General features: G+C 35.9%; 1 protein-coding gene across 2 annotated transcripts in view; it reads left to right on the top strand.

The window, feature by feature from the left end:
- Nucleotides 1-25,579, top strand: part of ecd (ecdysoneless cell cycle regulator) — a 152,480-nt gene that overhangs the window by 113,509 nt on the left and 13,392 nt on the right. For both annotated transcript variants that reach the window (XM_090377004.1, XM_090377005.1), the window contains 4 exons: nucleotides 4,365-4,557; nucleotides 9,645-9,759; nucleotides 21,165-21,331; nucleotides 25,313-25,408. In XM_090377004.1, coding sequence (XP_090233130.1) covers nucleotides 4,365-4,557; nucleotides 9,645-9,759; nucleotides 21,165-21,331; nucleotides 25,313-25,408 — 571 coding nt within the window. The remainder of the gene's footprint in view (nucleotides 1-4,364; nucleotides 4,558-9,644; nucleotides 9,760-21,164; nucleotides 21,332-25,312; nucleotides 25,409-25,579) is intronic.

Genomic DNA, 25,579 nt, shown 5'->3' on the forward strand with positions numbered 1-25,579 from the left:
ATGTCTTCCGATATCCTGATTCATACAAGAGGGAGTCAGAATTATTTATATACGCTTACTTTGATATGATGTATCTCAGAAAGTTTATTGAATAAATATTAAAAAAAAAAGGTTTCAAATACATTAGGTAGATAGAAATTGTATGCATTACAGAAGTTTTATGTTCAAAATGTCTCCCACCAACATATATATATATATAAGAATGTCCCCATTGCACATGCTTTTGCCTACTTCCTGTTGTATTATCACCCACATATCCTGCAGTGTTTGTGGTTTATGACTATGCTTTATCTTTTAGGTATCACCATGCAACAAAAGTTAAACACCCTACCTCAAAGCTGGAAACTTTCAGGTGGGGTGTTCAAAAGCATTCATTTTATGGAAAATTCATTGTCCAGATAAGCACTGACATCAGAGTGAAAATGTGGAAGTGTACCACTGTATCCAGGAAAATATTTCTTATTGTGGGAACTACATCATTCATTAACAATTCAAAAAATTCTACCCCATAACAGTATCATTGATTCTGTAAAGTTCCACAAGAACCTTACAGATGTCACAACTTTTCACTGGCCAGTGAAAACAGTTGTAATGATTTAAATTAAAAATTGCCATTTAATTTGTAAGGTCCAGGATGTAATCATATGGTAAGACTTTATCTCAATGATCCCATCCTGGAAATCACAGCTTTGTTATTCTTTTGACATTACCATTTGAAAATTGTACTAGTTAATGAGGATCATCATCCCAAATCATAGCAATAGCTGAGGTAGAATGGTTTTATCTCTATACTATGTTCTTTAATATTCAGTTGACCCAAATGCAGTTCTCAGGAATACTCTCCTGTTGCTATATCCTTGGTGGCTGGTTGTATGCTCTTCTGATGGCTTCGATATTTTTGGCACTTCTTGGTGATCTTCTCCTCCCACTGCTTTCTTTATTAATGTTGTGAATAGTTCCATGTTCTATAAAATTTATCACAGAAATGGATTATTGTTAGATGCATTGGTGCTTTTGTCTCATATTGACACTCCAGTGCTTGCTCAATCTCTTTAACATTTTCATTATTCTCCATACTCACTGGGGCACCACTTAATCTACAATATAATGAAAACTTGAATGAAAAATCCTAATTGCATTTAATTTAATTATATAATGACATTTGTTTGGAGCAATTGCCTCAGGTTATGAAGAAGTTAACTAATGTATAGGTTTGTGCTATAGCATAACATTTATACGTAGCCAATTACTAAGTAGTTATAAAATTGGCATCATTTAAGTATATCTCATATTGTGAGTGCCTTCACAACAAGTTGTCATGGTATTGCACTACCTCAAATAAGCAATGCTTCTCTAATAGGGAAGACTACTGTTACATTTTTTGGTGGATGCTTGGTGGGTAGTCTTCTCTATTAGAGAAGTGTTACTTATCCGAGGTAGTGCAATGTGTCATGTTTATGTGTTACTTTATGGTGAATAACTTTTTATTCAAACTGGTCATTCTGTCTACAGAATATAGCTATTTAAAGTTTATATAATTCTGGCTCACCCTATATAAGTAATAAGAAAAGAAAAGCAGTTGTTTAATTAAAATGAGAAAATTAGAAATACACTGCAGCCAAATAAACCATAAATTAAGTTTCTAATTTTTTTTCCATTTTATTTATTTCTTGCAATATGCTCTTCAAATCTAGCATTAGAGCTTTGTAACTGCTCTTGACTTAATTGCCTTGTATAAGGCAATGGTCAGCCCACACCTCGAGTACTGTATACAGGTCTAGAGGCCTCATTTTAGGAAGGATGTAGATCTGCTGGAACGAGTACAGAGAAGGGCAGCAAGATTAGTGAATGGAACAAAGGATTGCTGTTATGAAGAAAGGCTTAAGTTTTGTAAATTACAATGTCTGGAGACTAGGCACCTGCGAGGTTTGTTTGTTTGTTTGTTTTAGGAGCATTAGCAACTAAGACCATATTGCTCCGGGAATATGCAGTGGTCATTCCTTGACCTTTCCGCATCCTCTGTATTTGGTGGTGACTGGCTCGAACCCCGGTCTAATCAAGAAGCGTGTGCTACGCACTGCTGCTCCTTCCCACCTGGCTACAGAGGCGCCACCTGCGAGGTGATCTGATTGAAGTGTATAAGGCCTTGAATGGTTTGACCATGCTCGATGCTGATGGGATTCTTCCTCTTGCCCAGATTAATCACCTGAGAGGACATAAATTAAAATTGAGGAAAGACAGTTGTAGAATAGATGTGCAGAAATTTGCATTTAGCCAGCGGGTGGTTGATTGCTGGAACAAACTTCCATCTGTTGTTAAAATTGATAGCTTAAATAAATTCAAGGCAGAACTAGACAAACGTTTGGAGCAAATGGATGGGTTGAAATGGGAAGGGGTTTTTTTTTTGGCTGATGCTGTATAAGCTTGCTTTCTTGCATCATATGCCTCTACTAATGCTAATTCTAATTTTCTTCTTGTTTATTTATACTCCTGCATGACCACCAGGTCAGTAGAGTTTACAATAAATCAATACAAACGTTAATCGTATTTAGCAATCATGGGCTTAAACCCTGGTCCACTCAGTGCTGGCTACTCAACTCTTGCTCCTGACCACTGGTGATTACTACACTGGTTAAATCTGTTTCTTTTGAATTGTGTTTCTCCATAACTTTACCATTTGTTACAGAGAAACAAACAGTCTGATGAAAAACTTATTGACCAAAGTGTTAACTTAGTATGTATAAATCCCAAGTGAAAAAGAAAGCTATTAATTAAAAAATAAATTTAAACCGTGCACAATTTACTACCATACATAACATTCTTAAACATGTTACTCACAAGGGTGTTTTGTAATAACTACTCTAAAAGAAATGAAAACAAACTGTTGTTTATCGATTTTATTTATTGATGTATGCAAATACTATGTACAGAAGAAGCATAGACAAAAGGCAATATTGTGCCCCACAAAAGTAACACAAAGAAAGTGTTTTCAGAATCTGAATTTATAACTACCAGCTACACTTAAAAATTTCATCATGCTTTATTTGGTACAAAGTGAAGATAGATAAATATCATTTTTGTGTCACTTTACAATAATTTAATATCAAAATATTCAAGTTGTGACATACCATACATTAAGAAAGAATTAAGACACACCATTAAGAATGAATGTACATTATGGAAATATTTTTTTATTACAAATGTGTTACTGTGAAATATTAAAATAGTAAATTCAGTTTTTTTTTTTTTTTATATATTTTAAAAAATAATTACAAAGTAGAAACAGAATTGTAAAAATTAGCAATTTGACTTTACTGTACTGAGCTGAAAATATCTAATTTCTTTTATTCACATAAAGGAAGGTTTTAGGATAATTATTTTTTTGATCTGGCTGCTTTATCATTAACAATCTCAATTTTTTTATGTCAAATGTTTTGTCCTCATATGTGAATTTTTAGGAAACATTACAAGCATTTGCATAATCCACAAGACAGTCAGAGAAGTTGGATGAAAGGTATGCACCTATAAATCCAATTGTTAAATCAAATTTGTGGATATATGCATCCACCTGGAGGCATGTTAGGTTTTGAAATGTAAGTGTTCACTTATAGCATGATCATTTATGAATATTTTTGTAACATTCCACAGTTCTTCTTCATGCTTCCTAAATAATATGAAATAACCAATTCATCATAGTAGTAATTTTTTTTTAAAGCTTTTTGTAACTTGTTGTCATCAGGCTGTTGTTCCCCCCCCCCCCCAATCAATTTTGGCTTATATCATAACATCCAGTAGAAGTTTGATCAAAATTCATCATTTTGATCAAAGATCATTTTGTTGTATTACTGACTATGATACAACAAAATGAAATGTAAAAAAAAAACCAAAAAAAAAACCCTGCATACTTTCGTAATATTATGTTGCGAACAGTACAGTTTTCTTAGCGAAATTTCGTTTAAGACAAAAATATACTCCTTTTTGGATATCCTTGTAATTTAAGTGCAGCCATTAATTCAAAATGATATACTGAAATTTTGTCCCCCCCCCCCACACCAGTAAGATATGTATGGAAATCTGCCCTGCTTCTGTTTTCTTTCTTATCCCACTCCATGTAGATTGAGCATCACAATTATTTTGATTATTTTGGTTTTTTTTTCATGCGAAGAATATAATAAATACAATTGTGGGTGTAATTTTCCTTAATTGCTTCATTGCTGAGACTTTAATAGTATTTATTGCCAGTGTAGAATATAAAAACATCACAAAATGGGAGAGGTGAAAAAAAGAACAATGGAGTATGTTAAACTTGTACATTCCGATACATATTTTAAGACATTAAACTATATTTCATTAATTCTTTATAGGATGAAATTGAAGGGTCAGCCTTCTACAAAAAATTACTGTTTGAGGCTAAGCATTTCTATTGTCAGACAGTGGATAGTACAAGAGATAATAGTTCTATAAAGCCTGGCATGTACATAGCCCATCTTTTAAACTCCTTAGTGATAAATTTTGATGAACTGAAAATGGCTGAGAAGTATCTTAAACCTGCAGATGGTATGTCATCTTTTGTTACTTTAAGTGTTTATTTACAAAGCTAATAAATAATGCACCCTAAGGTTTTGAATTATTTGGTTTAGTATACATAAATGAAATTGCTTTTCTGATGGCTAACAACACTACAATCATAATTTTTAATATACACCGATGAGCCAAAACATTATGACCACCTACCTAATATGATGTTGGTCCTCCATGTGCAGCCAAATCAGCTTGTATGCGGCAAGGCATGGACGCTACAAGATTTTTAAATGTGTCTTGTGGTATCTGGTACCAACACATAACCATCAGATCCTTTAACTTCTGTAAGGTCCGTGGTTGAGACGCCGCAGATCGGAGTTGCTGTTCCAACACAAACAACAGATGCTCGATGGGATTGATGTCTGGGGAATTTCGTGGCCAGGGCAATACCTGGAAATCTTGCTCGTGTTCCGCAAACCAGTCTTAAACAATCTGAGCGGTGTGGCACGGCGCATTATCCTGCTGAAAGACTGCACTGCCAGAGGGGAAGACCATTGCCATTGAAGGGTGTACCTGGTCAGCAATGATGTTTAGGTAGGTGGTAAATGTCAGAGTGGATGACTGGACCCTAAGGAGGTGATTATCCCCTTGTATAAGGCAATGGTCAGGTTACACCTTAAGTACTGTATACAGATCTGGAGGGCTCATTTTAAGAAGGATGTAGAGCTGTTGGAACGAGTACAGAGAAGGACAAGATTAGTGAATGGAAACTTAAGCCTTTCTTCGTAAGAAGAAAGGCTTAAGTTTTCTAAATTACAGTGTCTGGAGACTAGGCACCTGTGAGGTGTATAAAGCCTTGAATGGTTTGAGCATGCTCAATGCTGATGGGATTCTTCCTCTTGCTCAGAATAATTGCCTCAGAGGGCATAAATTCAAATCGAGGAAAGATAGTTGTAGGATAGATGTGCGGAAGTTTGCCTTTAGCCAGCAGGTAGTTGATTGCTGGAACAAACTTCCATCTGTTGTTGTTGAAGTTGATAGCTTAAATAGATTCAAGGCAGAACTAGACATCCATTTGGAGCAAGTGGATGGGTGAAATGAGAAGTTTTTTTTTTTTTTTTTGGCTGATGCTATATAATCTTACTTTCTTGCACCATGTGCCTTTATTAATTCTAATGCTAATTGTCCTCAGGTATAAGTATTAAAAAAAAGGCAGCTTAGGAGCTCCCAAAAAAAAGCAATCTGTTCTTCATAATCCATGGTAGGTCTAAAACTGTAGTAGTAATGGTATTAAAATAGGAGTTCGAACACTTGGAGATAATAGGCTGTCCCTGTTGTCTTATAATTTGTGTGCTGAAAAGGGAGCTGCATGTCTTCCTGTGGAAATGGATGAATACAGGGGGCCCTGCTTTACGATATTAATCCTTCCAGAGACACCATCATATCATAACATGAACCAAATAGTATATTATTTATTGGTAATTAGTTCCAAGACCTCGGAAGTTGAAATTTTCGCTCTATAACTAAGCTGTTTATCTCTATAAAAGGTGATTTTTATAATAGAAATTGTACATAATGATTAAAATAAAACACAAAAAATCACTTCAACTAAAGGATGCAAAAACAAAACACACAGCCAACACGTTTAGAAATGCTGCTATTGGCTGAGTGGAGGGACCACGTGGTCTGGTTGGAGACAATTTGAAAATGAAATAAGTAGGCACCAGTTAACTTGATCACTGGTTAGTAGAATTAGCCACTTTGTAGGATAAAATTGCAAAAAAACCAATTCTAAACTAATGCAAAAAAAACTAATGCTAATTGTCCTCAGGTATAAGTATTAAAAAAAAGGCAGCTTAGGAGCTCCCAAAAAAAAGCAATCTGTTCTTCATAATCCATGGTAGGTCTAAAACTGTAGTAGTAATGGTATTAAAATAGGAGTTCGAACACTTGGAGATAATAGGCTGTCCCTGTTGTCTTATAATTTGTGTGCTGAAAAGGGAGCTGCATGTCTTCCTGTGGAAATGGATGAATACAGGGGGCCCTGCTTTACGATATTAATCCTTCCAGAGACACCATCATATCATAACATGAACCAAATAGTATATTATTTATTGGTAATTAGTTCCAAGACCTCGGAAGTTGAAATTTTCGCTCTATAACTAAGCTGTTTATCTCTATAAAAGGTGATTTTTATAATAGAAATTGTACATAATGATTAAAATAAAACACAAAAAATCACTTCAACTAAAGGATGCAAAAACAAAACACACAGCCAACACGTTTAGAAATGCTGCTATTGGCTGAGTGGAGGGACCACGTGGTCTGGTTGGAGACAATTTGAAAATGAAATAAGTAGGCACCAGTTAACTTGATCACTGGTTAGTAGAATTAGCCACTTTGTAGGATAAAATTGCAAAAAAACCAATTCAAATCATTAAAATGCTCTACACTTTCATCATTATTGTATGGTAAGTTATAAGAATCAATTTTGAATGCTTTTGTGACATTTTTCTAAAGCACATTTCTAGAGGTCGCAAGCAATAAAAACAATTTGCAGTTCTTGGTTTTTTTGGCTTTTCTGTTAGTGCAGTCTATTATAAATGGGTAGTAAAGTTGATCTTTTCACGTATCATTTAATTTTGTTAATTGGCAAGGTAATAAAGTGTAAATCCGTGCTTTTATACCTTTTACTTTTATAGCCCGTGGATAATATTCCTCCTATTTTCGCTTATTAGAACAGCTGTTTAATAGAATTAAAATTCAATTCGCAAACAGGATCACAATGACCACTGCTTACTACATATCATATAGTGAACTGTATTTTTATTATGAAGAGTACATTGTAAAGCATGGGTCCACTGTATATGGTGGAAATTTACTACTGTCTAGAAAAAAGCTCTAAAAGGAAAGATATATTTAGAGTTCTATCAGTGCATGTGTGTACAGGTTGGCTTTCTTTGGTTAAATGTGTAAATAGACTGGTAGATATTGGCAATCTTTGACAAGTGCATTTAAAGAAGAGGTTAGAAGTGATAAGAAAAGCAATATGAGAACTTTTCTTCAGAATTACCAAATTGAAAAGTACACCAAACAAACACTGGTGAGTGGCACTGACTCATGTTTAAATCCAGCACATAAACCAGTAGTTTTGAAAGAAGATAATTTGATGAACTCAAGAAAAAAAAAAGAACTTTTAAATTTCATGTTTCTCTTCTGGTTTGAATAAAGTAATTTGCTTGTTTCTTTTAAATGTTATGCCAACATCTGAAAATCCAAACATATCTCTTCACTCCAACACACATCACATATGGGTACTGATATATTGAAGAAGGCTGCGCAAATTTATTTTAACAACAGCTTTTGAATATTCTACTCCTGTCTTTGAAACTGATTACCAAACCAGACACGACTCTTAGTCATGGAGAGTCTAAAACAAGAAGAGAAGATTCTGTTGAATCGTTCAGTGAGGAAGTACTTTATGGCTGTTTGTGATTATATGGTTCACGAGTTCCCTTCGAAAATTATGTTTGTATAAATGACAAGATAATATTTATTAGCACAAATTTCAATTTTTTTTTGTGGACAAGTTTCCATTACTTTGTAAGGTCATTAAAGATAAAGAAATAGATGTTTTGCAGTATTAGTTCTATCAGATGCATCGTAAGAACCTACTAGACATTATTATTAAAGATTTAACTTAGAGTGGTCCGTTAGGAATATTTTTTCTTCAGATAATATAACAAATTATCCCATGTCATGCTTGGCATTTTAACAATTCCTTGTGGTAGTGCTAAGTGCACATCTCCTCTTTCTGGGCCGACCGGGCTAGCCGAGTGGGTAAAGTACCTGCCCGGCAACCCAAAGGTCGCGGGTTCGATTCCCGCCTCGGGCTTGGATCAAAGTACTGCAAAAACCTTGGGAGGTGCAATATGGCCACAGAAGCCGATGCGCCAACAACTACCAAAATCAAAATCAAAACCTCTTTCTGGTGAAACTTTGGAAATGTTCCTGACAGCCAAATCTAAACAGCACGCCACTGTTATAAACAAAACTCCGACTTATTTCTGAAGAGGGCAAAGTCTGCTACAGTATCTTTCTTGAAGCAGTCAAAATCAACATCAGTTGATGTCTAATAGAATATCCAGACAAAAGAATGTTAGGTAAGCCATTGTTTTCTGGTAACCATATGGCTATATTTTAATTTAAAATATGTATTTGCCAGTGGGCTTTAAGAAACCTCCAGCTATGCCAAAAGCATGTGGGATTCCTTTAGAAAACTGTTTGTCACTTATTGTTGAAATAAGTGCCCTGTTATAGTAGGTCTGAAAGTGGAATAGCAAAGATTTACCACTTACTGATGATTGGTTCCTTCCTGTGAAAGTGTACGAGTATTTGATGGACATTCTAATATGCAGAAGTGCTAAAAAAGGATAGACTAAAACTGTTTCGAAGAATATCTGTACGCATTGGGCAAATGTTTAATTATACTGGTAGAACAGTGGCAGACTTTTAGAATTTAGTTAATGATGCTTGAAATAGTGGGAAAAGCCATATGAGCACTTTTCAAAGTTACTTAATTAAAAAGGGCAATGAAAAAGTCATGAGTATCACTGACTCATGAGGAAAAGAAAAGTTCAGGTGGAGGCGATTCAGAACAGTCCAAGCAGGCTGATAATTCTAGATTGTTCTCTTCTAGCTGTTCCTTTGATGTATTATATGCCATTGTTTTAATATCCAAATATAGTTCTTAATGAAATATATGCCACATCCATTTATTGAGGTCCTTACTCTTTGATATGTTGAAGAATGTAATGGTTCAAATTTGTTAGACCAACAGCTTTGCAATCTTCCATTTTGAAAGGTGATTACCAAAACAGACTAAATCAGAAGTCTGATTTTGACTTATTCAGTGGCAGTTATGCTAAGTTCTGGTGGAAGATAAACAGGAGGACAAATGTAGACCCAATGGATGGAACCTATTCACTAACCCTGTTCTTGCTAATCACTCTCTTAGCTCTACAAATCTTTGCAAGAGTTTGAATATTCTTTAAACCTTTTTTTTTTTTTTTTTTTTTGTAGATGGCAATTTGCTAACCATAACACGTTTTTCTTTTTGATAGATGACAGTTGGCTAACCATAACACCTGAACAGTTGGACGAGACTTTAGAAAAAATGTATCCTAGTGAAAAGTCAGGAGCAAAGTTACAAACAAATAATGAAGTTGATAAAAAAAGGTAAAAAAAAAAAAAAAAAAAAAGCTCATTATATGATTAGAACAATGAAATTTATAACCAAATAATGTAGTTTATAAATCATTTGTGTTGTGAGCATCTCTGGCTGGCCGCGCTTCCATAGCCAGGTGGGAAGGAGCAGCAGTGCGTAACACACACTTCTTGATTTAGACCAGGGTTTGAACCCATCACCACCAAATACGGAGGATGCAGAAAGGTCGGGGAATGACCACCGCATATTCCCGGAGCAATATGGCCTTAGTTGCTAATGCTCCTAAAAACCAAACAACAAACAAACTCTGGCTGGCCTGCAGAGAATGAGGGATATGGAAGAGGTTGCTAAAGTTCAAGGACTTTTAGAAATGGTTAAAAGGGGATAACTCTTCTTTAAACAAAATTGGTTGAAATTTACTTACCTTTTTCAGTTTGCATATCCTGGTAACACGATGTTTTATAAGTTGCTGTTATTCTAAAGAATCGTAAGCAGAATTATTTGATTTGTTTTTAAAATGCATTACTTCTATAAATTTGCACTGCATTGTAATATACTTAGGTTTCAGGACACTCGTAGTAAGTTTTGATATTGGCGAGCATGTGTTTTTTTTACAGAAATTGTTTAATTTAGATACACCTAATGCTTAGTGAACATATTTGCATAACACTTTAAATATATGTTAACTAAGTTTGGTACACTATAATGTTATTTTGGAAGAAACTACTCTGATTCCTGCAATCGTTCCAGAACAGAATATTTATTTAGAACATTAGAAACCAATCTACCTTATAAATCCATAACTGAAACAATTGTTTTGGTTTCAGTAGTCCCAAGTATTGCATGGTTTATGCATTATAGTTTCAGCCTACGAATAACTACAAGTTATTCGTAGGCTGGTAAGTGAAAAGTAAGGTCAAGGTGAGTGAAAAGAAATAACGGAGCCAGGGCGCTCCTGGAAATGATGGGGTGAGAAAGAAAAAAAAAAAACTACAATTACGTTTCAAGAGCTGAAAGTTGTAAAAATATGATGGCTATTTGCTGTGAGTTGATCAAGCTCGCTCAGCAATAAGTATACAATAGCAAAGGATAAACAGCGAATTAAGAAACATGGGAGAATGGGTTTGAGCAGTGAGCAAATTACTTCCACTCCTGTGTGTAGTAATTTGTACACAATTAAGACTTTAAAATATGGATTGATGAAAAATGTATGCATAAAAAATCAAATTATTCACAAATGTTTGGGAACGTATCTCAGTAAGACCGTTAATTAATGATTAAAAATCTGATTTTTTTTTCTTTCTACCTTTCTAAATATAGTCAAACTTTTCTACAATAGTTTCTGGAGTGATTTTCATATAGAAATCTGGCATGGGAATTTGTCAGATGCCCCACCACCATTTTTGGATTTTGCTTGAAGAATGGCATTGTACCAGACAAGTGTGATGCTGTGTTTGTTTAAAGTGTCAGGTTACTTATTTTTCCCCCTCTCACTAGGTCAACAAACATCTACCATCTTACCCTGGTTATTTTTGAAAGATTTATTATTTTCGCAACACGAAACCCAGTGTTCTCTCAAAATAGCTACTACTCTGCAGGAAGCAGTTTCAGATTATGTGCACTGTGAAGGTGCCAAATTTGAAATAAATATTGAATAAACCCAGAAATGAAAATAACTAATAGTACCGAATATACACACACAAGTGCCATATGAAATTTCATGCACTTAATGGTCTTTTAAATTAGAAAATGGAAGAAACTAAGAGATTGCTACTTCTTTTTTGGTTTTTTGAAAATAAAAGGTGTAAAACACAGTTTGTTTTTTAAAAAAATTTATATTTTTTAAAACTTAAACATACAATAATCATTGCAGCCCATTGAGAAAGATGAAATATTGGCATTATTCAAGCCAATAAAAAATTTCCAAAAATTAAAAGAAAATGGGAACCGAACAGATGTACTACTGCTGCCAGGGTTATTCACCATTCTTGCACAAGAAGTAGTCTCTTGTTGGATTCCTGGGCACTTGAGCATCCCAAACAATAGATATGCTGATTGAGTAGCGAGAAACACAACAAATCTCAGAAATCTGCCATAATGTGAGCATGTAAACAGCAATGATTATACACTTAGCAGAACCAGCTCTAACAGAAGAAGATGCAGCTCATGACAAACTATTCATGTTTCTAAAAATAATAGGTCTGTTTAAGAGAATATATAGTCATTCTTAACATCTAATAAAATTATATCATCTGTCAGGTGGAATAGGGCCTAAGTTGTTGCTGCACCTAAAAACTCCAGTAAAGAAGAAAGGTGTTTGTATCTCAACTTCTAGAAATTAGAAATAATCTTAAATGTAGGTGAAAACCTCATACCTTTTGAGTAAGACTGTTAATCACTCAATCGCGAATGATTATAATATGAATTTATCCCCCTTGTATTGTCATAAATGAATCAAGTTAAAATAACTATTAATTAAAATAAGCAATGTATTCAACTCTCATATCACGTCAAGGGAATCGGAAAGAATCACGGAAAGATGGCAGCTAACAACCTCCAAAAACCAACCAACACCACAAGCCATCATGAGAATTGAAAAACAATTGAGACCACCTTGTTCGGTTTGTTACCATGTTCACAAGAAGTACAGAAGTGATTCGCGAATGCTATCCCCCCCACCGCTGTTTTTTATCAAATTAATGACACCTGACACGAGATTATTTATATAAACCAATGTATGAATTGCTATTCATGCATGCATGTAAGAGTCCACGAGTCCGAAATATTATAAGATCTGGGTGCTGACCGGACTAGCTAGGTGGGTAAAGTGCCTGCCTGGCAACCTAAAGGTATAAGGTATGAGGTATGTTAGTGTCTAACAGCTCCTGGGATTTCTCCCATCTCCACGGGTGTACATTGTATCGGGGCCAGAGATTTGAAGTGTATGAGGGTCATGTGCTGTATATTGTGTTGTGCCCTTTGTTCCTCCGGTCTATTAGCCGCCGAGCCCCTAGTGGGACCCGACGTTACCACACCATGCCACGGGGAGGCTGACCGGGTGTACCACTGTTGCTAGAGTACTCTGGCGGGTCCTGCCACCTACTTTCCTGGGATTTCAGTGGCTGGGACCAGATTTGAGAATGAGATGATCGCTGTTTCTTGAGCAACGGTTGTAATTTTAAAAGGTCATGGGTTCGAATCCCGCCTCGGGCTTGGATCACAGTAAAATGCAAAAAACTTTGGGAGGTGCATTATGGCCACAGAAGCTGATGCACCAACTAACAAGAAAACTAACGAAAAAAAAAAAGATCTGCGTACATTAATAGAATTAACATTTAATCTCATTTCTAATGTTTTTGGTAATTAATAATTTAAAATATTCACACTGTTTATTAAGAACCTTGGATTCATTAAAAAGAAACACATGTCCATCAGTGATTGCATGAAATGCAAGCTCAGATGCACCCGTCCTACCTGCTCTAACAGGCGCCTCCGTAGCCAGGTGGGGAACAGCAGCAGTGTGTAGCACACGCTTCTTGATTAGACCGGGGTTCAAGCCCGTCACCACCAAATACGGAAGATGCGGAAAAGTCAGGAAATGACCATTGCATATCCCGGAGCAATATGGCCTTAGTTGCTAATGCTCCTAAAAACCAAATAACAAACAAACAAACACAAACCTGTTCTAACTGATGCCAAATTTGATGCCAAATTCTGCTGCGGCCAGATCACCAGAACCCCATAGCATGAGCAAGTCACAAATCCAACTGACATTCCTGTCTGCGCAGGAACTGCAGAGAGGAAGTTATTTTACCTCGTCTTCGCATAGGACGTCATCTTACACATGTTTTTCTGCTGAGGACGGCGCCTTTGTAGCCGGGAGCAGCAGTGAGTAGCACACGCTCCTTGATTAGACCGGTGTTCGAGCCTGTGACCACCAAATACGGAGAATGCGGAAAGGTCAGGGAATGACCACTGCATATCCCCAGAGCAATATGGCCTTAGTTGCTAATGCTCATAAAAACCAAATAATAACATAATAACTGCTGAGGGCCAATGACTGTCCTATGTGCGAGAACTGCGTTACCATTTTAACTATTCATCACATTTTAACCGAGTGTCCATGTTTTAGACAGGAATGCGTTTTATATATTACCTCTTTTAGTCATCTGGCTGAGCCTACACTCAGTCAGATTTTATCCGACAATGACCATGTGTCTGCTGTTTTTAGCTTTTTAAAATCAATAAACGTTTTTGCTCATATCTAAAATTTACGTTTTATTGTTATTTCTTTTATATCTTTTATACATTTCTTATTATATATCTTGATATGGTGACCTAACTAATTAGGTCACTGAAAGCTTAAATTTTTATATATGACCTGGTCTTGCCGCATTATAGCCTTAGTTGCTAATGCGCCAATAAAATCCAAACCAACCAGCCTGGTATGGTCAACTAGGAATACTACAAAACAGTTCTGTGGCATCACTTGCATGATATTGTTCAGAGAAAATGAATTGGCTGTAAAGTGGATATTGCATCATTTCAATGCCCTTGCATAGCCACCAAATTTACATCCCTGTGATTTTTTCTCAAACTAAATATCCTCTTGAAAGGTCCAAGATTTGTACTGACAGAGGGAATTATTCAAAACATGACATACAGCAATTCCAAAAAAAAAAGCCTATCAGGAATGCTTCCAAAAGTTGCAGAAGTATTGAAATCAGTGCACACAATGTCAAAGAGACCTATATGACTAGTTGGTAAGCTTCATAATTTCCCAAATTTTTTAATCGTACCTCATATATATGTACATACTCTGTAAAAGGTTAAATCTGGGAACTTATCAGGCATCCAGATGTTTAACTCGGTGCTGGAGCTTTCCCTTGTGCATCAGACTGCAGGGTGGGAACAAGAGGAGCAATAAGCTCTAGTCCCAAAAGATGTAATTATGGGTGGGTCATCGATGCTAAGCAATCTCCAAACTGAATTGCAGGTGGTGCTGAACACAATAACGAAGAAGGACTTTCAGGTAATGGCCTTTAGCTGCTGTTGCACTGTAAAACCAGCAACAACAAGGACTTTCAGGAAGCATTAAAATCATGGAAGAAGTGCCGGGATTGGTGTTTATGCTCTCGAGGGGACTACTTTGAAGGTGACGATGCCGAATAAGACCCAGGGTGAGTCTAATTTATTTTATAAATACATTTTGGGAACTTTTGGGTAATACCTTGTATATCCCTAACCTAATACATTGATTTTAATTGCAGGCAGCACAATCACACTCAAATAGACTGTAAAGCTGTGGAACCAAAGTGCCCAAATAGCAATGGACTGTAAAAAAAAAATGAGATAAAGAATTCAATTGATCAGAGCTCACTCTGCAAACTATCACATAACCAGTAAGCCAAAAAAAAAAAACCACCTAATTCAAGCTCAACCTAACATCAGGCCTATATTTTCTCAAGTAACCCAGAAATCAACTTCAACTGCTATGCAAACAAAATCCACCTTTCTCCATAATAGATTAATGTCAAACTGGGCTCTGATTACTGTAAAATATACACTCACTATGGAAAACTCAAAGGCCAAACAAGTGCTAACACCCCAGTGTTAGCACTTGTTTGCCTATTACTGCTTCTGAGCCAAAGTGCTCAGACAGCATTGCTCTCTTAGATACAGAACAAATTGACCTGTCAGGTATGAATATCACAGAATAGGTTCACACAGGAAAGCCATATTTCCTGAAAAAATCTGATCATCATATTTTCCCCTCAGAGGCAAACTGTAGCACATTAAATCTAAGTAATACCCACTTTCCCTCTCAGTGGAATTATAAAGAATACTATGGCAATCTTAATTACATTTGGTATTTCCTTCTCCAATGTGTAATCTAGTTGTCTTTTGTATAAAAAATAATCTTCAGGAAGACTATGAATATCTAGTACCTCAACTTTCTCCTCCTCCTTTCTGTATGATGGGAGATCTTGTGGGGAGATCAAGCACTTGATATACAGGAAAAAAATTATTGACAGACTAAATATAACATCTGTACTTTTGCTTTCCTACTGGATAAGGCTTGGCCATTGATCTCTCTGCCATCTGGATAGTGACCATTACTCTGTAGCCTGCCAAACAGATGAAAATGGTGACTGGGAAAAATATACTGGTCAAATTTGTGTCAGGGATGTTTGTTGCTTATGTAACAAAATAAATTCAACAAGCTGCTGAACAAACCATCCCAAGAATGTTCACAAGTCTTGGTGGAACAACTGTAACCAAACCAGAGCTAATGCCAGATTTGCATTCAACTTGAAAACAAAAAAATCAAGAAGATGATTTGCTTCTACAACTGCTAGGTCTACTAAAACACAGACCATCTGGAATAAAATCATAAAAATGTACAGTGAATTTTCTATACCCTGACTGGATGTAAATAGACATGGTTTCACCATCTAAAGATGTAGCTGACACTCTGGAGGGGTCCTTTGCTCAAGCCACTGCCATAAGTTCATGTGCTCAGAAATTAGGGTCTGGTTTTCAGCAGAGGACTTTAAAGTGGCACCAATTACATGTCAGCTTATTAAAACCAGGCAAAGACCCATCAAATCCATGCCTATCCAGTGTCCTTGCCAGCTGCATAGGCAAAACCAGAAAAAATGGTTAATCCTCGTCTAACTTGGCCATTAATCATATATAATCTTTATCAACCTGTCCCGGTGTGGCTTTCACATTGGTAGATCATGCAGAAGCCCAAATTCATAATGCATTCATCAGAAAAGAACTACTAACTACAGTTTGTTCAAACATTGATTTCCAGTCTTATCTCATAACTTCATTCAAGAGGTGATTATTAATAATAATGATGTTATCGATGTGACTTGGAAACCTGGGGTGAGGGGGAGAATCGTGGTGGTTAAGGAACTCTATTTCGACAAGATTGGAGGTCCTGGGATGGCTTGCCAAAGTTCATTCAGTTAGTGGGTTTGCCTATGAGGGTCAACCATGTGGAAGCCTTATCCCTACTCTCATGATCCGAAGGACAGGATTCAGGCTGATGGCTGTGTGGGTATTGTGCTTAGAGAACCCCAGGCCCTGAAACAAATAAAATAATTGTGAATTCTTTTCTTCTTCTGGGATCCCAGCAAAAAGTCCCTACTAGAAAATTATACTAATGACAGATAAAGAGACCCAAAATTGTAGATATATCAGGTCCAGTACCTCGATACTCGAAATACCTCTTCATACAGGAAGGGTTGGCAGGCTCCTCTAAATTAGTGAAATGGATTCATTCGGGCAACATCCTTGTTGAGACTGGATGATAAACAGTGCAAGCAGCACCACCTCCTTTGAACCATATTCACTGGAAGAATACTGATTATAGTAACACCCCACAAGATGTTGAACTAATCTGTAGCATAATCTCAGAATGGGATCTGTTCTGAACTAAAAACCCAAGGAGCTCCCTGAGTTTTTAGTTCAGAACAGATTTTCTCCTAATTTACCTTATAGTGGGGTTTTTATTACCAATGTGCCCTATCTATCTTCCATGTGTGAGACTGACAAACCCCAGACAGACCTATATGATTGCCATTGTACATTTTCCTTCTCCTCTCTTACTTCTTGGGGATTTCAGTGGATATACTAACTTGTGGGGTAGTACCAACATCAGTGGAATGGTACAAATTTTAGAGTATGTAGGAACTAACACTTTTTATCACATGCTACTCATACATTTTATACCACTGAGGCGCATTATGGCCTTAGCTGCCAATGTGCCATAAAAAATCAAATCAAATCTACCACTGATCTTTCTATCTGCTCCCCTTCAAATATACTTTCAAAAAATTTAAAATTGATCTTGAAGCTGAAGTGGAAATTACTGCTTCTGTATATTGAATTGTGCCAATGAATAATGGTACGGTTAAAATAATTTTGAGTGAGTTTTGAGAAATTACTATCTCACCTTGTGAGGGGGGGGGTCATAAAATGATATATATATATATATATACACACAGTGGATTCCAGTTATTTGGGCCACCAGTTAATCGGGGCAGCCATTTATTTGGAGCAAATCTTAAAAAACAGAACCCAATCGAGAAAATAGTCAGGGTTTACTTCGCTTAATTGGGACAACTGCCGTTTAATGGGGGCAGGAGACTGCAGCACTGGAGATTACTCTACGATTGTCAACGACCGAACTACGGATAGTAAACCTGATCTTATTGAATTTGTGATAATACTCAGCTGGAATTCTGTGGGTTATTATAGTGAAATGTGTTTACACTTCCATGGAATCTTCGAAGAATCATATAAAAAAATAAATTTTCAGAATCTTCTCTACATTCCTATTTTTAAAGCTTTGTAACTTGTTACTCCGTTTTCACTTGCACGTATCGTGTTACTTGCAATTTGTGTGTGCCGAGTTCTTTGTTATTGATGGCTTATCTTTTTACTGTTTTAAATTTTAACCCCCACCCACAAATGTCAGTGAACAGAAATGTCAACTAGTTAGTATGTACATATTACAGTAAGTATTAATTCTTCCAATTTTCGCTTATCATTTAATTTTTTTTAATTAGTAAGGTAATAAAGGATAAAGTTGTGCTTAATATACCTTTACTTTTATAGCCTGTGGATAATATTCCTCCTATTTTTGCTAATTAGAATTGCTGTTTAAAAGAATTAAAATTCAATTCACAAACGTGATCATAATGACCAGCGCTTCCTAGCCATCGTATAGTGAATGGTACTTTACTATGGCGAGTCCATTGTAACGTGATTTGATTGTACAGTGAACCAATTGTAAAGCGGGGGTGCATTGCATTTTTAACTTTTTACGTGAAACTTCGGATAATTGGGGCAGCCACGTAATCGGGCCAAAATGCACTAGTCCCGATGTGTCCCAAATAACTGGAATTGACTATATATATGCATTTTGGCCTGATTAAGCGGCTGCCCCAATTATCTGAAGTTTCGTGTAAATAGTTAAAAATACGATGAACCCCCACGTTACGATGGACTCACCATAGTACCGTTCACTATACAATGTGTAGTAAGTGTTGGTCATTGTGATCAGTGAATTGAATTTTAATTCTATTAAACAGCGATTCTAATTAGCGAAAATAGGAGGAATATTATCCACAGGCTATAAAAGTAAAGATATATTAAGCACAAATTTACCTTTTATTACCTTACTAATTAAAAAAAATTAAATGATACGTGATAATCGGAATAATTAATAAGTACTGTAATATGTACATACTAACTAGTTGACATTTCTGTTCACTGACATTTGTGGGTCGGGGTTAAAATTCAAAATAGTAAAAAGATAAGCCATCAATAACAAAAACACAGCACACACAAATTGCAAGTAACACGATACGCACAAGTGAGAAGAGTAACAAGTTACGGAGCTTTAAAAATAGGAATGAAGAGAAGATTCTGAAAACAAAAAAAATCTTTTTTTTTTATATGATTGAAGATTTCATGGAAGTGTAAACACATTTCACCATAATAACCCACAGAATTCCAGCTGTCGGTATTATCGTAAATTCAATAAGATCGAGTTTACTATCCATTTATGATAGATTGTACTAACAGAAAAGCCCAATACACAGGTGACTGCTAATTGTTTTATGGTTGTGACCTCCAGAAATTCGACTGAACTACGTGGTACAGTCACAGACAATCATAGGGTAATCCCCAGTGCTATGCTCTCCTGCCCTGATTAAACAGCATTAAGCAAAGTAAAGCCTGGCTATTTTCTCAATTGAGTTCTGATTTTTAAGATTTAGCCCAAATAAACGGCTGCCCCGATTAACCGGTGGCCCAAATAACCGGAATCCACTGTGTGTGTGTGTGTGTGTGTGTGTGTGTGTGTGTGTGTGTGTGTGTGTGTGTGTGTGTGTGTGTGTGTGTGTGTGTGTGTGTGTGTGTGTGTGTGTGTTCCATTTCATTAAATCTAGTTTTCTACACAGAAGTGGTTTTATATTAATGTCATATTGTGAATCCTTTAATAAGATGCCATACTTGTGCACTCTGAATAAGTAGCATTTTCCCTAGATGGAAAATATACTGTTATTCATTCTTAGTTCAGTGCAGCCATCACCATTTAAACTCCTTGACAGTGTGTGGTATACATGCTGAGCTGATAACACAGATGCAACTTATTTGCACAATTTGAGATGCCAAAGAGTATAAGAAGTTAAATTTAGAGCAGATGTTTCAAGCTATGGAAAAGATATATGACTGCACAGTTATGCAATAGTATTAAATTGTATGCAGCTATAAAAAAATGCATAAAGTTGCACTTTTTTGTTTTCTGAAACATAAAGTATGTGTGCTATTCAGAGATTTCAAGCTTATTTTGAAACTTGATGGATGTCCACAAGAAATATAGTGCTTCATTTAACCCAGTTTGCAGAGGAAGACTGAGGGAGGAAGGAACAAAAATGATCTCACATAGCCAGGAAAGTTAGTAAGAAGAGCAGTTCCTGAAATTGTTTGCAAAAAAGATTGCAGTCTCTTACTTATCAATTTCATTTTTATGAAAATTCACCATATGAGCAGAGAGAAGAAATGCAGTGTTACACAACACCTGGTTTTCTGATGAAGCTTATTTTCATTTTGACAAGACTACGAGCATGTAGAATATACAGTTTTGGGCAACAGCACATCCCTATCAAGTCATGTTTTATTTGGATCCTTCTTTAACAAAAATGTTAACTCACAGCAATACCACATACAGCTGTTGTCATGTTGGATTTATTTGTGCACTGTTTTGGGCTTTGCATCCAGACTTGAACAAATATGACATTTTCTTGTGTTTCTTTAAAGAGAAGTTGTTCTTACCCAGGAAACCTGCTATTTAACAAAAACATGTTGCATCATTACAAACATTGGTGTATGCCTTCAGGAACTTGTTTGTCAAAGTAAGAATGCATCTCTGAAAATTTGAGCATAAAAATTGCTAACATTTCTAACTATTCAAGAATAAACACTTAAATGTACCCATATGTCATTGCCATCCTGTAGTACAGGGCATTGCACTAAATCATACTGTTAAGTACCTTTCTCTGTGCTTGAAATTTAAACTTTATGCTTTCTTTAGGATCTCTCATATTGTGCAATCACTTCACAACTGGGTTGTCAGTTATACTCATGGTACATATCCTCCCACCAAGGAGGAGATAGCAGTCTCCAAACAGGTTGATGGTACTCTTTGAGAAAAAAATTGCAGTATACTATTGAAAGTTTTCATGAGTAGAGCAACACAGATGTTGTATAATGACAGTTTTATATAAATTTTATTTGCTTTCATACAGTTACATAAAATTTTATGATATTACACTCATTTTTTAATCTGCAAATCTACCTTCTGACTCTTATTTCTCTTCAAAATTTATGATTTTAGCCAAGAGGAGAGTGTAGCCAACAAAATAACTTCCAGTTTGAAAGCATTTGTTAACCATACATCAAGTTTAGATGGTGCTGAATTTCCTAAGTACAATTCAAAAAATAAGAAGCAGAAAGTTGACTTTGACCCAGATGTGTTTTCAGATGCTGTTAATGCTATTCTAGGTGAGTATTTATTTTCACATATTAGTATGTGAAACTAGTCTGCTAGTTTTGCCTCTTTTACATCCTCTAACAGTTATTAAAAGGGTTTTTTTTTTTTTTTTTTTAATCAGATGGGGGAAAAAACAAAAATCATTAAATGATGGAATTTTTCCCACAGAATAATGTCAGATTTTGGAAGAAGCTGAGTTTTATTAAAATTCTGAAAGAAGTATTGACAGCAATCCTGAAAACTACTTATACAGATTTATAATTTCCAGTTTAGGTTAGTTATCATATTGCATTCAAGATAAGATGGATTTATACCTGGAGAGGTGACAACCTTAGTCTTATTTTGAAAAATATTCTATCCCAAAGCGCTGTTCTGAAACACCAAAAGTAGCATCCAAGACTAGATTGAGTAATAATAAAAAATATAAAAACATTTATCTCATCCATTCAAAGACATGTTGATAAGAGCTACACTGGCATTATTTTGGAAACAAAATGGCAACATATTTTACTAAAAGACCCAATTATAAAATTTCATGAAAATTGAGTGAGTTAGATGTGAGTGAAGACAATGAAAGCATTGTGCATGCATGGTATCAGTGGCATTGAGTATCCATGGAAAACAAACTAACATTTCTCTGTTTATCAGTTCAAGCTTCTAATGGCAAACTGCCAGACCTATAATAATAATATTGCACTGTAGCCTATATGATGTTTATAAGATTTGGACTGCATTGTAACATAGTTACTCACACATTAACGACAAAAAGGCAGAGAGTTTTTAAAATGCACTGTTGCCATTTATGAGACATGGCTATGCGACTTTGAACCTGAACTGAAGTCACAATCAGCTCAGTGGAAGCATCTATCATCACCGCCAATAACCAAAAGTGAAACAAATGATCATGATGGCCTATGATTATAGAAACATTATTGCTACTTGGAAAATCAGCAGCTGAATACATTTCTTCATCAGAGTCAGCACAGAAGTTGGAAGCTGGTGTGCTCATGCTCGTGACAACACAAGGACTTGCTTAAGGAACCATTGCATGGACCAAGATTTCCCTCTTTAAATGTATTGAGTGCAGCAGTGATCTGTCTCATTAGACAGTTAAATGACATTCAAAAATTACCTGAAGGTTGGGAAGTAGTTGAAGGAAAGACTCAAAGAAGGTTTTTAATGTATATTATGTGTTATAAAATAAATTCACTTTAAATTAACTGCTTTTGGGATAACCCTCATACATTGAGCAATTTCGGGACTGTAAAAGTAGGAGACCTGTGGTTACCCAAAGTACTTTCATATTGCAGATGATTTCATACTGCTTTCACTTTCACAGCACTGATCTTGGGAAATTCCTTACTTAAGTAATCCTCTCAAATTCGTCTTGCCCATTGTTTTCACAAAGCTTTTCATTAGGCCAAGTTTAACATGGAAGGAAAAATCTTAATTGGATCCACTAATGGAACATACTGGACACTATTCATTCCTGGCTCATATGAGGCCTGTCATGTCTGTGGAAGAATGGCTGCCCCACAAACAGGAAACGTTTTGTGAATCCTCCTCCTTGTATGCCCATTAATATACCAATGACTTATGCCATTAGATCTCTGCCTACAGGAGACATTAAAGCCAATAGACAACCCCCAAGTGTACACAAATATACCATATTCAGAAAATCCAAAATTTAGTAGAGCACAGTTTGTGGGATTGGGTTGTTGTAGTTCTCATCAATCTGCAGATGAATGGTACCATGTCCACCCAGCAGGTACCATTCATCTGCAGACAGTGTGCTAAATCAGCTAACAGACTACCTGATAGTAGACAGAAATTTTGTTCCATCTTGTAGAATGTTTTAATATGGTGCATGTTAAACCACTTCTACAACCGTAATTATCTAACTTCAGAATGAAGGTCATATTGGCTTGTTTAGACATGCGAGTTCCACCCATGCCTATATGCTAAGATATATTGAAATTCTCCCCCCCCCCCCGTGTTTGGTGGCATGTAAACAACATTGACGTCCAGAGATGTTCTTACTTCAGCAAGGTTTGCAGGATGGCCAGGGGCATTGTCCAAGAGAAGAAGAGCCTTGGCTGGTAACTCATTCTCTTGACAAAAATGGAACACAGTAGGGCAAAAATAGTTTGTGTACCAATCCATGAAGATTTCTTGTGTTACCCAAGCCATCCAGTTCTATTTCCTGGCAATGTGGCTTTGTTTAGGCCCTCGAGAGCATGTGGTGTCTATGAATGGTACACCAACATTAGTTTTAATTTTAAAGTGTCATCAATATTTGCACCCAGCAGAAGCATTAGCCTGTCTTTTGTGGCCTTGAAACAGGTGTAGACTGCTCTTCATGGGCAATGAAGGTTCGTGATGGCAATTTCTCCCAAAAAGCCGGCTCTCATCAACATTAAAAATGAGATCAGGCTTGAAATCCTGCAGGAAATGCTACAGCTGCCTTGCCACTTAATTTCACACAGTGGCATTTTGAGATTTAAATCACATGAACCATCCCTTGCTACCTAAAAATATCTCATCACTACCCTATTTTTTCCTAAGATCTTCAAAAATTTGACTTTGCCTTATTAGTAATAATAGCTTGAGTCAACGGAATGTTTTTTATTTAAGTCATCCACCCACAATGACAATAATCTTCTCCATTTTTTTCTAAAAGTTTAGTTTTGCTATAACTTACATCACAGCATGTTCTTTGATTGTTTTATTTTATCTGCATTTTTCATTATGGTACTCACAGTGAATGGAGGAAATTTCATACTTTTACACACATTAGGACTTGTCTGACAACCTTCCATTGTACAAATTACCTCCATATTTTTTTCTAACATGATAAATCTATGTCACGTTTTAGCAACATTTTCATATTCACTTGGCTTTACTGCACTTTTCTTACTAGACAGGGCGGCTCTTATTTTATTACTTTAATCAACAATTTTTAATTAAAATAGTGGCCCAACAATAGTACACCAACAAGCAAACTGAGTGTTCCTCTCCTCTCTTACCTCCAGCCACCTCATTCCTGATTGGCTTAGATGGTAGATGGGAATAGCTCTCATTTCTGATTGACTATACTGTTTCTTTACATCATATCCATTATTTATAGTTGTGCATTTTTGAAATTTTTATAGTTTTTTGATATTTTTGGCCTTCTGGTTTCAAAACTGTCACCAAGGGTCACCTGTATTTCATTTTGTTTTGAATAGGGTTCTATATGGAAGAGCCCTGGCTTAGTTAATTGATACCAAGTCAATAGCTCTCGGTCCTTCCCTCCAATTTTACTTTCAAAATAATAAAGTAAACATACAAATATAATAAGCTAAAGAACCAAAGTAACACTTACCTTCAGGGGAACAAACATATGTCTCCTCTTCCAAAGAGGCACACACACCCACATCTCAAACTTGGGAAGGCTATTCTCATGCTTATTACAAATAAAATTGAAAACGTCAACTTAGAAAAACACACAAATCCCCAGATTTGTTCTGTGATTTGTCATTTTCTTACCCAAGAATGCATGACCATACATGGTTCAACATATTGTGGCAACCATCCAAAAACTGTATTTGGAAATAACTGAGTATTCAATTTACATATCAGACAATGATGCCTTGTAATTTTCACATTTGCAGATTAGCAGAATGGCAATTCCACATAGAAAGTGAAGTGAACTGTTATGAGCAAAGTATAAAAATTAGGTGAGATTAGTGCCTAAACTGTGTTGGAGAATTTTGTGAAAAATAAAGTATTAGTTATCACAAAAAAAAAAAAAAAAAGTTCTTATTTTCATTTGACTTGCCCTCATAATAATCAACCTTATTTAGTAATAAGGGCTATATGCTAGATTTCATTCACCACCATTTCTGGCAACTCTTTTTATAAATCATTCTTGCTTAGAATGTTGCTGATTATTGAATTGCAGTTTCAGTTATTGTCTAAAATATGTTAGTAATTATACCATCTTTTTTTAGATTTTTCTATTCCAGAATCAGATGGTGAACAGTCCAGTTCCTCTATGAGTGGTTACACTGATGATGAAGGGGAAGAGGATGTTCTACTGGGTGAAGGTATTCATTAAATTATGATAAAATTATGTATGCAAATTCTTCATGTAGCACCCCATTTCCTTTTTACTGTATGTTTTTTCCAGAGTGCCTTGCGCATAAACTACAATGATGACCAGTGCACCTTTACAACTAGATTTACTTTGAATTCTCATTTCTTTTTTTCTTGAAATG

This window comes from Mastigoproctus giganteus, chromosome 7 (assembly GCF_048544385.1).
Source record: "Mastigoproctus giganteus isolate SK-2022 chromosome 7, ASM4854438v1, whole genome shotgun sequence".
NCBI classification, from domain to species: Eukaryota; Metazoa; Arthropoda; class Arachnida; order Uropygi; family Thelyphonidae; genus Mastigoproctus; species Mastigoproctus giganteus.